This window comes from Gallus gallus, chromosome 8 (assembly GCF_016699485.2).
Source record: "Gallus gallus isolate bGalGal1 chromosome 8, bGalGal1.mat.broiler.GRCg7b, whole genome shotgun sequence".
NCBI classification, from domain to species: domain Eukaryota; kingdom Metazoa; phylum Chordata; class Aves; order Galliformes; family Phasianidae; genus Gallus; species Gallus gallus.
The window spans coordinates 8,454,384-8,471,796 of record NC_052539.1 but is presented as its reverse complement, the minus strand read 5'-3'; the positions used below and the strand labels follow the sequence as shown (position 1 = coordinate 8,471,796).

General features: G+C 35.2%; 1 protein-coding gene across 3 annotated transcripts in view; it reads right to left on the bottom strand.

The window, feature by feature from the left end:
• The window catches only part of BRINP3 (BMP/retinoic acid inducible neural specific 3), a 211,041-nt gene that overhangs the window by 46,204 nt on the left and 147,424 nt on the right, over positions 1-17,413 (bottom strand). For all 3 annotated transcript variants that reach the window (XM_426633.8, XM_040705294.2, XM_004943288.5), the window contains exon 6: positions 13,520-13,756. In XM_426633.8, the coding sequence (XP_426633.2) occupies positions 13,520-13,756 (237 nt within the window). The remainder of the gene's footprint in view (positions 1-13,519; positions 13,757-17,413) is intronic.

Below are 17,413 nucleotides of genomic sequence, written 5' to 3'. Positions count from 1 at the left end.
ACAACATGAACTCCTACCACTGAGAGATGATTAAACTATTACACTCTAATCAACACATTATACCAGCCATTCGTGAAGATTAACAGCTAGTACTATAGTGCTCGGAGACATAGAAATTGATAGTATTAAAACATGATACTTGATACAACATATGATAAGATTTCAGTACTTTCTAATTTATTTTTTCGTTGGTAGATATCAAGTGCACATGTAATACAATTTTTCATACTACTCACTTCAAATAATGAGAAAAATATACTATACAGTGATTGATCAAATAAGTTTACTTAACTTTCCATTTATCGATGGTCACGTTTATGTTTCACCTTCCCTTTCTGCAAGCTTTATCTTCCATGTGTTAGTAGTGAGTAGACTGAAATGGCATACCATATTTCAGCAGCAAAGAATAAATGTAAAATATCACAATGGAAGTAAACATTACTGCTAGAGTCAGATGCATATCAGACACATTTATGCTGTAATAAATACCTAGAACTACTTAGCTTGTAACTTGGATTCTCAGTGTTATTCAGCATAGGAGCAGGGCACAATGCTGAATACACTGATTAGTATTCTGCAGACAGAGCCAGAGAAGACCAGAGAAATGCAGTGAGTCTCATCAAAAGATCTGACAATTCCCTGTAACAAGGAAAAAAAAAAGGTGCCTGCTCTCTCTATTGAAGGAGAGTAGGACCCTTGAGTCCTTTGCTCTAAATATTTTGCATATCCCTGATATTTTGAATTACAAGACCTATACAAGATAATTCATTCATACAAGACCACAGCACACTTCTGTTTTTACTTCAGTGGAAGCCAAGTGGTTTTTTGGAACTTTTCCAGAATATCAAAATGTTCTGTGCTAGTGTGTTTCTTAAGATCCTTTTTGGAGTATCTTTGGAAGCATCTTGGAAGTCAGTGCAATTATCCCAGCTGGGGAATCCAGAACACTGGGTTAATAATGGTAGCAAAAGCAAACATTGCAATGTAATGCTTGCAACATGCTTGCAAACAGTGCAATGTAATGCTTGCATAACATGTCACATAATATCAAAACACTTTCTTCTCCCTTTCTTCTGTTGCATAAATGGAACAAATCCAATTATTGTTCCTAAATTTTTCTTTTAAGTAAGAGCTACTGTTTACCCTATCAATATAAAAGTGATTCTCTCTAGTCTATATGGGATTAGAAACACAGCAATTTTCTCCTCACAGCCCAAGGCACACTCTGTGTAAAGTCTGGGAACAATCTTGGCTTCTGCTATGAGAATAACACTCATAGGAGGGTGCAGGAGCGTGCAAAACTACAGCTCATTCCAACTTCTGGTGAGCTGCTGGTGGACCTCACTACCCTGGCATCTCCCTGGTTCAGAAATGCCCCTTGTGCAGCATGCCTTTCTGTGTTCCTCCTCTGGTGCAACTTAAGGCCATTTCCTCTTGTCCTACTGTTGGGAGATGAGAATGACCCCTGCCTCGCTACATTTCAGGTAGTTACAGAGAGCAATAAGGCTTCCCCCAAGCCTCTTTTTCTCTAGTTTAAATAATCCCAGTTCCCTCAGTCTCTCCTCACTGGACTTGTGCTCCAGAACCTTCAAAACTTTGTTGCCCTTCTCTGGACACACTCCAGGGCTTCAATGTCTGTCTTGTAGTGAGGGGCCCAAAACCGGGCACAGCATTTGAGGTGAGGCCTCACCAGTGCCAGGTACAGACGGTTGTTCACCTCCCTAGTCCTGCTGGCCACACTATTTCTGATATAGGATGGGATGCTATTGCATTCTTGACCACTTGAGCACACTGATGGCACATATTCAACACATATTCCCAAGTCCATTGCTGCCAGGTGGCTTTCCAGTCAAATTACAACATAAAGTTTCAGGAAATATATAGTCTTGTTTAATTGTGGATTTTTTTGTCTAATCCAATCTTAAATTTTCTTTTTTTTTTCTTCTAAATAAGCATTCAAATGTGCAAAAAGAAATATATTATTGAACAAAAGCAGTCTGAAGATACATGAAAAACTGTTTTGCCTGGCCAGTTTAAGCGTTCTTTATTGACTGATGTACTATTTGAGATGAGCTTATGGATAAGAATTTGGACTGTAGCATTATTTCCATTTATCAAAGCACAGGAAAAGCCTGTCTGTAGGAGAAAACCACTTTGTATATCATATCATTATGTCAAAATTTACCACTAGGTAGCAATTGAAATGGGCTTTTATCATTTCTCTAAATGACGCTTTAATGATACATTTTCTTCCTTATTTATCCAAGAATAATAATAAAAAAGTCTTTGACAATCTTTATAGTGAATAAAATGTTGTGTGTTCATTAGCTTGATTGACAGCATTTCCAACACTTAAGCCTTGTCTGTAAAATCTGTGCAGTTGTCATTTATATATATATCTTTTTCTATAGAACTTAACTTGTTCTAAAGGTATTAAAATTCTGCCATCACAGTCTTCAACTGTATAATGCTACATAACCAAAACCTGTTAACACTTTTCAACTTACAAAACATGGTAATTGGTTTATCGCAAATTGTCCAAAATTTACTGGTCCTTTACAAATGCATGTGATGGTACATCTAGTCTTACACACTAGTTCAAATGAGAGTGATTCATACAAATTTGCTCAAGTGAATTCATGGTCTATGTAGCTTTGATTTATGATGATAGTTACTTGTAAAAGACCACGAATCTTCACAAACCACTGCTACTTTGGAAGGCATTTATCTTCTTAAACCATAACAATAGGATCAGTGGATTCACAACCCTACAGTGAGGGAAGCCGTCCCTCCCTATCTCTGCTATTCTAACAGTGTTTTATCTCTGTGACCTCATGCATAGTTCCAATTTATGTTATTTACTTCATGTGCTGATTGCTCTTGAGTAGACATACTGGTGGATTATGCTTCCCCCTTATTTTTATTATTATTATTTTACTGTAACCCTGCATTATACGTTTCTGTGAAAACTCAGAAGGATGAGGAAGACATGGCTTGGGCCTATCCGCACTCTCCACAGCCATGTAGGCCTTCCTGATATCTCCAGGTCTTCTGTGGCAGTATTGTTGGTGCTCACATGAATGAGTAACAAGAGATAACAATCTAAGCTGAGGCAAATGAGCTTTAGCAATTTCTGCTCAATATTCTGTAACATTCTGTAGATAACTCTTTATCTCCGCTACATCTCAACTGTCTTTCCTGTTTATACTGCCAGTTCTGTAGAGAAGAGCCTGTCTCTTTTTATATCTTTATAGGGCAATACTTTGCTCAGTAGGCTGCAAATTTAATTGTTGCCATGTAATACAAATAATAATCTTAAATTTTCTTGTAGTTCAGGCAACTACATCCTGCTTGGAGTCCATAGTTATAACTGCAATTAGTGTGAGAAGCAAGATGTATCTGACAGGAACAGTCTCTTAAGTCTCAACAGCTTACCACATTTTTTTATAAAACAGGAATATATGCGGAAAAAAAAAATAGACTCTAATAATACGACCATGGTAATATCATTACTTTCTCATAATAATGCTTTTAATTGTAACCAGGGCATAAAAAATTACAGCAAGTCAAATACCAGTGTCAGCTGTAAATTGAAACCTCAAACCACAAAGCTGGTAGTCTGAGGGAATAAAAAGCAATAGGGTCTACAGTTCAAACTGATGGATGTGGTTGCTGTTCAATGAAATGCTACCTCAACATTGTGTAGGTATTATTAAAGACATTTATAAATGATGTATGCCTTTTAAAATAGACCACCATGATTCATAAGACTGAAGAACACAAAGTACTAAAATAAACAGGTGTGTTTCAAGAAATCTATCTTTGAAAATAACAGAATTGAAGGAAACATAAGATTGCAGCTTACAATCATGTTATTTCTTTATAGAAAATATAATAAAAGTGAACATTACTTTTTTTTTTTTTTTTTTTTTTGCTTTCTTACATATATATATTTATTTCCATCTAGGATAATTCATATAACACTACCCATAATTAAAGCACTTCTCTACTTCTCTAAAGTAAATGAACTCTCTTTTGAACTTTCTGAAGGACAAAGAGAAGAAAAGATACGTATGTTTTCTGTAAATAGAGACTGTATATGAAGAACAGGAGCTCAGCATTTAATACTGGAGAGGCAGTTTGAACAAGTACAATCAAACTGCTTTGCAAGCACCGAGGAAAGCATATTTCTACGATTCTTGTAGTGAGCTAAGTTTTTCCTTTTCCTTCTTCCTTCTTCCTTTCTTTTCCCCTTTCCCTTTCCCTTTCTTTTTCCCTTTTTCTCTTTGTTGGCTTTATTTGTTTTTACATGAAGATTGCTGCAAGGATAGTTCCTCTAAGCTGTAGACTTTTCAAGGAGGAAAGAACTGGGCAAAATATAAATGCAGCTGAAGGTGGGATTGCTGAACAGAGATCCTCTGATCCTTTGTTAGTATATAATTTCTTAGGAACAAGGAAAACCCAAGTATTCCTTTCACAGTCTCTTCTTGGTGCATAAATAAAAAGGAAAATCCAGTGGAGTTAAACATGGCAGCATGAACAGAATAAACAGAAACGATGCCGATTTCTTATAACAAGATGTGACTTGTTTCTTATTCTCAATCTAAACAAAACCTTAACAGCAACTTCACTTTTCAGAAATGAACAAACCAGACTCCAATAGCTGTCGCTGTAAATCCCAACAAGGTCATATTCTTCACCCTGTAATTTATTCTTTCAGGGGTGAGTCTGAATCTTTACTCCTTTCAAAATTTTCATATCACTGTCCTTCAGCTTAGCATTCTTTGGAATTAATTGCAAACGTTCAAGACATTTTGATAATGATTCTCAAGGAATTTATCCATTTTGAATCATGGATTATTTTGGAATTTATATGAACTTCTTGATCATTTCAATATTTGTTCTGTTATACAAATATTTCTGAAGCATGGGCATTACACTTTCTATCTAGTGCTACTATTGTTATCATTCTGTAGCACTGTAAATGCATGTAATGCACAGGATATAATTCTCACATTGAGATTTAGGTGTAATCTCTGCCACCTCAAAAGCTAATTTTATTGTTGTTGGTCTTATTGATAACTCCTACAGTTAAAAAACTGAATAAAGCAAATAAACACTAAATATGTCACAGAAGGATAGTTCAAGAAAAGAAATAAATTAAACAGAAAATATTCTTGTAAAACACACTGAAGTAAATAACCAGTGTCAAGCTTTTACAAGAGAAGATTTAAGAATCCGTGAGTCAGAACAGACAACATTGCTCTGGAAGAAAAGTGAGACTATTGAGTTACATCCTTCTTAATAAAGAAAGTCCAAAGCTGCCAAGGCAGATTGGAATTCCACCAGGAATGACTCTGTCACCAGCTCTGAAGAGAACTACATTATGTCCAGTACATAATGGACATAAGTAGAATTATATTAGATCAAGCTTTCTGCTCCTCCTTTTATTATAGTATCGTCACAGTGTTTAAAGTGTCTGAGAATTCAACATGGTGTGAATCTTTAATAAATTGATTTGTCAGGTGTTGCTTTAGCAGGAGGCATATAATGCTCTTAGGTTTGGTCCTGAGGCTATTATATTGACAGGATTTGATTGGCTGCACCTTCATGTTTGGAATCAAAGAGGAACAATTTAGATACTAGCTCTCTGAAGAAATTCTGCACATCACATCTGTTCATTTTATTAAAACAGTGACACCTCCACAGGGGTGAGGTGACGAGTATTGGTCACAGAAGGAACGACAGCTTGGTATATCTGTTCATACTATCGATTAAACTTCCTGACAATCACTTTGGGAAGTTAATTACTGGGAAGCAAATTAACACCTTTGCAAGATAATAGAGAAAACAATAATTATGTTAAGAACTCAGGAGGCTAAATTTTCTTGGCCTTGAGCCCGAAGCTATGAACACCATTTAAAAAAAAACCAACACTGCTCTACTGCTCTGGGGTAAATAGCTTGAACCATATTGATTGAAGTCTTTATTCTCAGTGATTAAAAAACACCTTCACCTGCCAGTGAGATTTTTCAGACATTTCACAAGGAATCTTTCAATTAAGATTTCACTGAGACTCACTTTGTATCACTGCTGGTCTATTCTTGTCAACAGAGAGGCAGACTATGCTACTCGCATGATCTGTGCAATTACACCTCATATGTGCCTTGTAAAACGAAATTACAAGGTCCACTCGATAGATACCTCTGCTTTTCTGAATCAATAAAAATGAGGTTTCTGAGTGAGTAAGATTAAATCTGATGCTTTTATAAACAGAAGAAATCATTCAGCATTTAGTTTTATTTTCAGTTTTAATTTTTGTAATTTATTCTACATGCATATTAGCTAAAATACAGAAACTGGAAATGCAGTAATGTATCACCAGACCGCAGTAAGATAGAACTTTGAATGCAAATTGTCTTCAAATAGCAGTGAAAGATTCTAAATTTGCTGTCTGTCTGTAATGTAAAATCAAACCTACACAGCTCAAAACATTCTTTATGAACTGGAATCTCAACAGAGAGCCTGAAAGCTAGTCTTGGAAGTTATCTTCTATTATAATAGCAAGAAGTTTCTTCTGATCAGAATGTAAATATAGCAACCTCTATGGTTGACATGACATACCTAAATAAAACTCAAATTTATCTTCTTCCTTTGTGCTTAATTTTAGTAAATTGGAACAGGTGTAAAAGACATGCTTTGCACCTCAATTTTGTTTTAAAATGTTTATCTTAGAACACAGATTCTCTCTCTCTTTTATAATTATTTTTTTTTAATTGAAAGAACAATTATGGTAAACCATGATGAATTTCCCACCATGGTGAATGCACAGTGATTAATATGTAGTCTGCAACAAACTTAAAGCATCATCATGGTAGTTTCCACATGAGTTACTGTGGGTTTTGTTTGGATCTTAGGGCTGCCATTACAACTGGTAATATGAGAGATAGCCAGAAACCAGGCTGAACTATACACAATGTAGTAAAAACTGCAGGCTTGGCAGCTGAGAAAAATTACTTTTTTTATTTGTCAGCTAGATTACTTTGATTTGAAGATAGCAAAAAGCAATAAAAAGGAGTCCCAGAATGCCCATTTTTCTAAAATAGTTTTAGTACGAACTTGTGACACAAGAATGGCAAAAAAACAGTGGCTTATTGGGATGGCAAACAAAATTATATCAGAATTCTGATTAAATAAGGAGACTGCTAAACATCAGTCTAAATTCAGACTTTCTAGAGTCATCCATCAGAAAGAATCTGACACACTACAATCAACGTTAAAGTGCTTGTCAATGAAGAGAAAATAAAGAGTGAACATTACTGAAACTGGTTGCATTCCTTAATGCACTACTGGGAGATGTTAGTATAGTTCAAAATTAAGATGATTTCACAATTTCAGCTGAGAACATTTTATGAAAAACAAAAAAGGAAAGAAAACAAAATGCAAGCTTACTTTCTCAAGATTTACCTTGTTTTATACTGGGACTTACATTTTTTTGTGAAGATCTGGATTTGTCATTGGCTCTCATCATAACGCATTCTGTCAGCCAGATGTCTAAGATTTTCATCTTCAACACTACATGTTCAGATTTAACTTCATATTTTGTTTATCTGGCTGTTTATTTCAGACTGTTTAAACAGTATGTTTTATTCCAGTATATATAGATATATTTTTTTAGCACATTAACAAATTTTGATGGCTCTGGCTACTTCAGCTATTTTTCATGTTGTTATTCAAAATAACTGAATGTAAAAAACTCAGCAGGTGTATGACATCTAAGAGTATCTCTGTCCAAGAATAATGACTCTGAAATTCTCTTCCTTGAGAATCAGTAAGGTATCTGTGTACATTTTGAGATCAGTAATGATTATTTGTTATGTATGTATTTACTGTGTGATTTCCATACATAGTCCCGGACTTTGTTAGCAATCACAAAATAAAAATAATGCTGCTAATCAGTGGAAAATTCTTAAGGATACTTGAATGTGAATTGACTTCTCCTCTGAGCATCTGCACTTCCACACAAATGCTAACTGTAAATTTGGTCTTGATTTTACCATATGACAGTATTTTACAATTCCTCACAGGTTCACTGTTGAAAATCACCTTCACTCCATCTTCTGTTCTTCCCAAGAAGCAGTAGAACAATTTCAAAACCTGGAGTCAGCGCACAGTGCAATTTTGTAAGGAGGTGTAGCACAGCCACAAATGGCCAGTCAAACTCTTAAAAAGTCTTAACTCTACTGACTCAGATGCCTATAGAGCAAGACTACCATCAATCTCAAATGCAGTGCATGAATTGAAAGGTAGTGAATGAATGAACAAATTCAAATTCTCTCTTTTAGTAGTATACAGTAAAAATGTTGATCAAGTTTGCGTAGAGTTTCAATTAACTAAAGCCTAGGTTAAGATCAGAGTGAGACTAACTCTCCACTTTCTCAAATACCATTTATTGGTTCTGTGGTGATGAGTTTTATAAAATTAGATTTGCAGATCTGTGGGCAAAAAAAAAGGAAAGAGCCTTTCCTTTTTCAAACTTAACATTTACAGTATGTTTATATTTCATATGGAAAAAAAAATGATATGAAGGAGAAGAAAGACAGTTCTGAACGTATTGCATCAAATTATGGTGGTTGCTATGATATTTTGCATTTATTTAATATTTTGCAATTTTGAAAGTGGAGATTAAAAATTAATGACAGTTTTAAAATGGGTAATTCATGGCAGAACATGGTGCAGATGATTATTTTGTGTAGATTTCATATAAAAGTAATTACATAAGATGAAAATGCTCCTCCCAAAAAGAATGAGACGTTTGAACAACTACTTCTGCAGTGTTACTGACTTTTAATTCAGTAATAAGCTTATCACCTCCTCTATTAGAATGTATTTTTTTTTCAACTATTTAAATCCAATTCTTTTATACAAGGGATGTGGGGAATGTTATTAATTCAAATAAAAGGAAAACTGTAATAAAACTGAGAAACAGGAGTGTAAAGTCTCAAAAGTAATCTTTGCTGATGCAAATAAAAAAAATGACTTTGAAGGTAGTGCTATACATTAACTAAGGATTTACATTTAATTTATAGGTGAAAAATGTGGATTTATTTTTCAGATTGTTTTAAATCAGTACATGTAAAGGTTAACTAATGCTCAATAGCAAGACATTCATAAGTCTTTTGGAATAAGTTATTTTGGAATTATGATATACATTGGGTATGAAGTCCAAATCCAGTGAATCCAGGACTTAAGAAGAACAGCATGCAAAATAAATTCCATTCAGTGAGTACTCTGAAATCAAAGCAACGGTGGAGAAGTTACAAATAATGAAAAAAATATGTTCAGCATATATTAGTTCAAAAATTAACATCAATTATTCTTGACTGCGATTATACCACTTTTACTTTCTGTGGTAATGAGATATATCTTTTAACTTATCTATAAGGCAGAGGAATTAGTCAGAAGAGTGATTGAGAAAATTCTATATTTTGAGAATCTGTTTTGAGAAGCCTGTTTTTTAAAGTTGTAGAAGGTCACATTCCAAAATATTTACAATATAACTTTTGATGCTTAATTATGTCTGTGAAGATGCATGGCTTGTAACATAAAGAATTTGTGTGTTCAGTGGGCCAAGTTTTTCAAGGCCCTAGATGGCTCTATTTCTGATCTGTTTAAACTGATGCCTAACATTTAAGTACATAATTTAAATCTATGAAGTTAGTGCACTACAACTGATTAAATTAAGCACATATTTCAGTACTTCCCTGAATCCGCTTAAAGTCCAACTATGACAATAAGACTCTGACCAATGTGTTCTAGGCATGCTATTTTCTTCCACAGTATTTTGTGTTTGTTCTGAATGCTTGAAAGAATAAATTTTCAACTTCAAAGCATATTACTTTGGAAATATGCTTCAAAATATTTGTTGCACATCTCCTTATCCAACGTCTTTCAAGGAATTATTCTGAAAAAGATTTTCTTGCCTTTGAGGGAAAAAAAAAATCAAGTGGTCAGCACTTGGGAAATATATGACAACTAGGGAGAAAGTTGTCATTTTGTATAAATGCTTTATTTATAAAAATAAATGCTTGGAATGAAGATTTTACTTCAGTTTTTTTTTCAGGAATTCTCATAAATGCTACTGATTTAAAAAAAAAATTATCAAAATAAACTTTTGCCATCTTCTATGGCTTGAGCAACTCCCATCATCCAAGTCCTTATTAATGTGTTTTTGTTGCTTTTTTTACTTCAAATAGAACGACATGCAGTTTTACTACTACATATTTCTTTTGGCAGATCACCTTAAAATAAAACAGCCGTAATTTAAGTTGTTTGAGTGAAGTGGCTAGATTTCCAAAGGTACTCAGCATCCAGCCACACCAGGATTTTGGTACAGACAATGCATAATCATGTCCTTGCTATCAGAATCCAGAGCCTGTGCATGGGTATTCATGCTTCCATGCAATTTAGAGCAGTGGGTCATAATTTCTATAAGATGCTTAGTTGCTAGTTAGAGGTTGACAGAATTGTGTGTTAGAATTTGCTTTTTTATATTGCTGAGCCTTGCTGAAAGGGTCCCCAAAACTTCCAAAAGCAGCAGTGTACAAGGGAACATGTTCACTGATAGAATCATCACCATCTGTGTAATCACAAGTGTTTAAAGTCTTATTCTATCCTACATACTTTAAGAAGTTGAGAATTTCTAATTCTCTAATTCTAAAGAATTCTGAAGGAATCTTTTGACACTTTTTATCATGTGAAACTAATTAGGATTTGAGTGCTTGGGTCAAACCTTCTTCCTGAATGGGAAAGATAAAGTTTACCAAGAAAGTGGAGTAGAAGAGGAAGTTAGACATGTACATGCTCCTAATACAAAGAGTAAAACAGGTGGAGATACAGGACAAGTGACAAAGTAATAAGAGAAATTTCAACACTGAAAAGGGACTGGGAGGTGGGCAATGGGACTTCAGGCATATCAATGAGGATTGCAGCACTTCAATCTGACTAATGTAACTGGGCTTGATGTTCTGGGACCTTACTGAAGCTGATATCTGATAAGAGGTCAAGCAGAGATTATCTAGATGTCCTTTTAGTCTACCAGTTCTTGTGAAAAGCTGGTTTCATGCAGATAGAGGATAAAAGAAACTCCGATTCCATTAGAGGTGATATTTTTTGTGGTCAAGTGTTAGATGATAGGGTGTAAGAACACAGATTCTTGGAATAATGTTCTCAAGGAACTTTGTTAACACATTAATTCAGCCAAAGGCCTTGAGAAACTAATGAAATCTGTTAATAAATGTTGAACAGCTTTAGGATAGATTTTCAATAAGGAAACAGCTGCTTATCTTGAAAAGGTAGTAGCTAAGTCTAAAGCCAGAAGATATGATAAGGAATAAGCAGATGGCTCAGAGTAAACAGTTTAAAGTAGCTCTTGTCATTTCCTTGAGAAAACTTAGAGCATACCTCAATATTACAAAATTATATGAAACTCACTGAGGTAATAGTGATCAAGTACGTATTTCTGGAGGATAAGTGGAGACATGAAAAAGCCAGCAAAATTTATCGTAAGATAACTAACACAATGCTTTATGTTCTCTAAAATGAGGTTTGAGTTGTTAAATGATGCCAGAAGAAATAATAAAAGAAATCAAATCTGCAAATCTGCATGTAACAATGACCAATCCTGAACACGAATTGTGTTTGGTTATCTAATCTCTCTCATTCATAATCATTACCAGCAAACCCATGCTGTAGACCAGAGTCATTATATAAGAAAAACAGTAAGAAATCTTTCATATAATGCATGCTTTCATTTCACCCAGTTTTGAATTAACCTTATATGTACATGTATGCATAGACAAGTCATAGCAAACTGTTACCTTTATTCACTTGTAATTGTAGTGTAAAGGATTTTTGACCTTTTAACTATGTAGACACAAACTTCTCTTGTTTCTCCTGATTTAAAAGGCATTGTAATACTGTAAACTGAATAATTTGGAAGAGAGCAGTAAACCCTAGAAAAATGATTTTGTGTTTTTCTTCCCCTCTTTCTTTAATTCTTCCTTTCTTTCTCTCTTTCCCTTTCTTCCTTTCCTTTTTCTCCTTCCTTCGATCTTTCCTTCTTTCCTTCTTTTCTATCCTTCATTCTTTCTTTCAGTTCAAGTGGAGAGTTTCAAACACACATAAGAAGTAGCCACCTCTTAATTTTAAATGGGATTTAGGTATTAAAAAGCTACCATTTCTCACTTCTAAAAATCTATTCCTATTGTTGTTTTATCTTGAACAGACAGAAGGAAAGATAACACTGACTATAAACAAGCAATTTTAAATGGAATATTTACTTCATCTTCAGGCTAAAATCTGTGGATAGATAATGTGCAAGATTACAAGTGAATTCAGTAAGTTTTATAGCTTTTTATATGGGGACAAATTTTTTTCTATATTCAAATGATTATTTTGCTGTATTTAAAGTAAGGAATGTAAATAAATGAACGTACACTGATAATGTACTGTTCACAGTTGAGCATTGCACGGGTATTTCTTCTTCTCACCTGTATTCTTTCCATGATCAGAGAGGTCATTTTCCCCCCCCTCTGCCATTTACTAATTCTCTTTCTCCCTTACAACTTAATTAAAATAGCAGTTTCTGCTTTTTCTGTATTTTCTCTCTTTCTCACCCATTTCTCTTTTTTCTTCATGATTTTTCCCAGGTCTGTTGAGCTCTCCTTACTTTTCCAACCATCTGGTTAGACAGCTGTTACTTACATTACTGAATGAAAACAGTTGTTCAGAAACTGATTTTACCTGAGGATCCCTACGGAACAGAAAGTTCTGATGATCAGGACAGGTGAAATGATGTATGAAACAAATCTCAGTGCTTTAGAGAAAACTGATGTGGCACAGAAGTGCTGTAGAAGCAACATGGATAGGCCCAGTTGAAGCAGAAATCATACAAAGAAACAAGTTACCAACTACAGTGGGTTGAACTATTAACTCGTTCGTAAATCAAGGGCAGGATGCGCCCAACGTGTCAGGTTGACAGCATCTCTGGAGGGATGGGATGGAAAGGAAGTACAAGAGAAACACCAACCCAACACAGATAAAATGGATGTGAAATGAAGCAGCGTTTTCAGCTGCAACACAGAATAAAAATTCAGAACACATTTTCAAAGTAAATACAGTCTGACTTTGTTTCTGGTTTGTTCTGCTTACTGACTCCTCTAGTAGAATTCTCTCTCCAAAAGGGAGCAAGTCCTCATAGCCCTGGACTCCACAAAGTAAACCACAGGAATTTTCAGCACAGCCTGCTTAGACTCTGATGTACTTACCCAGACTGATCATCACGAGGTGAGGATAACAAAGAATGTTTTAATAATTAAGACTGAGATCCAGGATGCATTTAAGAATATGTTTAGCTTTAGATCTATTAACTATTCTGGAGACTTCAGATATTGTCTGTTGTATAAATAGGTTTTATAAGATACAGTCAAACAGACAAAAATCTTATAAAACATCTCACCGGATTCTTCAAATTCACTGTTATATGCATTCCAAGTTTCACTTATACGGAGCAGGTTTTCTTCCATGGCTTGAATGTCCATGTAGGGACAATTGCACTCAGGGAATTTGGGACCGCACTGACACCAGCAATCATTGTCCTTGCAGATGAACTCTCCCTCTGAATTGCAAGCAATATAGCTCAGAGCTGCCTGGACAAAATGTTCTTGCAGATACTCAGGCAGGATGACCTGAAGACCTTAAGGAAATAGAATAAGTATTATGTTATTAAACTCAAAAGAATACTCAAGCCAATCAGATTCCCATAGCTACATAAGATGGTTGAAAAATAAATAAAATTAAGTTAAATAAGCTACAAAAAGAAAAAATACAGGAAAATTTATATATCTTTCTAGAATTTGCAGTATGTCATCAATTTCCTTGCCTAAGAATTCATTTAATATTTACATAGGTTGCTCTGAAAGTAATGCCTCCTTTATTTCCATGGAAACTACAACAGTTACAAAAAGCACAATAACACTATTCGATTGAGCAAATTTTCAGCTACAAAACACTTTTTAAAAACAATCACCACTATTATCAATTCATTTTCACCAACAATGAACAAAAGCCTGCATGCTACATTCATGAAAAATGTAGCATCTGTACTAGTGGAGGTGATTCACAGTTTGACAGCTGCTAACAGTTGCCCAGGCAGTCCACCTTTCATTAGCCTGAACAGACAGAATTCAGAAGGCATGAAATCCAGACTATACAGTGGGTGTGGTTGGACAATCCAGACAAGATTGGCAGTGTGCTCCACAGCCTTCAAACAAGGCCCGCATTTATCATGTTGCAAGAGAAAGGATGCCTTTTTCTCCGGCCTCACCTTCGAAGTTCCAGCTTTCAGCTTAGTCAGCGTCAGAATGTAGCAGTCAGAGTTAATGATAACCCTGGATTCTGATAAATCCAGAATAATCACTCCCTTCCTATCTCAAAAGACAGTGCACATCACTTCCCACTGAGTGCTGTGTCTTGAACTTTTTATTCAATGGGGATTTCACATCACCACTCCATGGACTGTCATTTTAACTTCAGCTCATAATGGTGACACCAGGTCTCATCACTGCTAATGATGCAATCCAGGAATATGTCACCTTCCTCATATTCATTCAGTAGGTTCTGACAAACTTGCATACAGCGTTCTCTCTGTTCTTGTGTGCACATCTGTGGGACCCAACTTGTTCAAACTTTGCGGTATTCCAGTGCTGCCACCATGGTTTCCAGTGTATCAAAACCAATATTCACCTTTGTACAAAATGTTTTGGATGTGATCCACTAAGTTATGCAGATGAGTTGATTGAGATGCTCTCCAATTTGTGGTGTGACAGCTGTGCTTTACTGTTCAAAGCATGGCTGACCTTTCACGTTGCTATCACCATCGCTGAATCACACCACCCACCCCTCACTGTGCTCACATCCACTGTTTGGTCTCCATCAACACTCAACAAACATCAGTGAATGTCAACGGGTGCCATTTTTTTCTGCGTGAAGAATTCAGTTCCACACTTGTGCTTCCTATGCACTTCCATGTCTGGCACCTGTCAGACTCCTCTGCTGCCACCTGTTTCACAGCCACAAAACGTAACAGAATATTGGTGGGAAGGTTCAGCCTCTACTGCTATACCACCAACGTTAGCCTCTGACGTTGTGGGCCAACATAATAAAATAGGAGGCATTACTTTTGGAGCACCCCTCATATATCTTACGCTTCTGTCTTAGTATGGAACATTCATTCCAATAGCTACTAATGTGTATTCCTCAAATCATATACTAGTGTATTTCCTTCTGGAGGGATTGTCAAAAACAGCAACAGTGGATTACATCAACTTCTCCCTGATAGGAGACTGAATGAAGAGCCTCAGCTGTAAGAAGTTTTCAGTATGGAAACCTGCAGATAAATTACAGTCCTTACACTGGAAGCTACTGCAAATTTTGAGAGTGTTGAAGGGAAGTCAGCTTTGAAGAAAGCTACAGTGGAAGGAAGGAAGCTGTACAAGCAGAAAAAAAAGATCTGAAGGATTGGACTTATTTTCCATGTTGGCTTTGACACAAGTAGATATACCTGAAATACAGATATGTTCAAATTGCTCTAGTTATTTATCCATGCTTCTGTAGACCCAGGCTAAGAAGAATTGGAAAATTGAGCTGGAAGGAATTTTAGGAAAATAAAATTAGCCCTACATTTCATTTCTAAGCACTGACATATAACAACCTTTTTACCAAGTGTTTTAGAAAAATACGTGTGCAATTATTCCATACGAAGCGTAACTATGTCATTTTGTGCAAAATCAAATAAAGAACAGTTTTGTTATTGATTTTTTGAGTGTATGGATTTATAAAGTGGTTTACTCCTATTCCATCTGTCAGTACCTCAAGCAGACCTTGCAGGATGGGACCTGATCCACCACTACAGAAATTCCTCTGACTGCAGCATGCATTGGAACCAGGTAAAAGCTGCTGTTTTCAAATAGATGCCTCATCTCCTAAGGGATTTCAAATTGCTAAGAGACAATCTGCTGGATATTCTGGGTAAGTATATAAAATCCTGAGAAAAAGAATTCATTGTTAGTTCTACAAAAGGTTTAGCACAGAGAACTGAAGGATGTTTGTTGCTTAAAATCCTTCTGCTATGTCTCAAATCCCTTTGCAAAGCTTTTTCACACTTTACCATGCCATGACATGTAGAGGTCTTGCAAAAACATATTTTGTACTGAGGTATCAGAATAAAATATTTTAAATATTTTTGACCAGAAGTTTATTCATCTGAAAAAAAATTGACCATTGCTAATATGATTTCAATGATGCAAATGTGTTATTTTATATGGAAACTTTGTTAATTACCTGTAACAATTAGTTCTTTGGCTACAACAGTCAAGCAATAGGAGAAGAAAAAAAAAAAAAAAAACCATGAACAAAACCAACCAGAGAGTGAAGTACATTGTAAATTTTGATTTGGTAGTTGTGATTATATTCTGGAGCAAAATTAATCTCTCTGGAAACAGTGGAGCTTATTTCTCAGTGTACTGGTTATTTGCAGTATATGTTTCCTTTACACAGGCAGTTGAACAATTTCACAGAGATTCAATCCTAAATATTAGGTAAATAAAAATATATCTGTAACAGTAATTTTATAATCTTTCCAGGTAGAAAGCCATATTACAGATGCATGACAATATTACTAAAAGCTGGTCTGTTTGTACCTTTCTCTGCTTTATATCAAAACTTGTAAAACTTCTGCTACCCTGGTATACTTTTTCAGTGTACAAAGGTATTTATGAAAAAAACTTAGAATTCTGATAGAAAGCCCAAATAAGCAGTCCTGTCTTGTTCAATTCCTATACGATAAGCATGAAATAGTTTTAGCAGTTGTGTTACTACATTTCTCCTGACAATCTAATGGCATGTGTCAAACAGCTCTCTGACTGAAGCAAAGATTGATTTCCAAATTTTAACTGACAAACATCATGCAAATTCTGGAGACCTTTAAAAATAGCAAATGATTTATGGATACACTTCATTCACTGCATTCCAGTGAAAATGACAGGTTCTTTTCAAAAATACATATATTTTCAGTGAAATCATGTCTTTTAAACTCTTCTCACCTAATGGAAAGAGAAAGGAAATGCAAAAAAAAAAACGTGGATGTACTAAACAAGGTAATCTTTCCCTAGCAGCCAGTCTTAATAATCAGCAACAACTTCACGCTCTATGTCCAACTCATGTAAGAACCAATATCAATACCTTTTACAACTTTGATAACTGTTTAATTAAGACCCATACCTTGAATGTACAATTAGGCATAAACATATAAATTATAGAGAATTTGGTCTGTTTTCACAGCAGTAATAGAAAG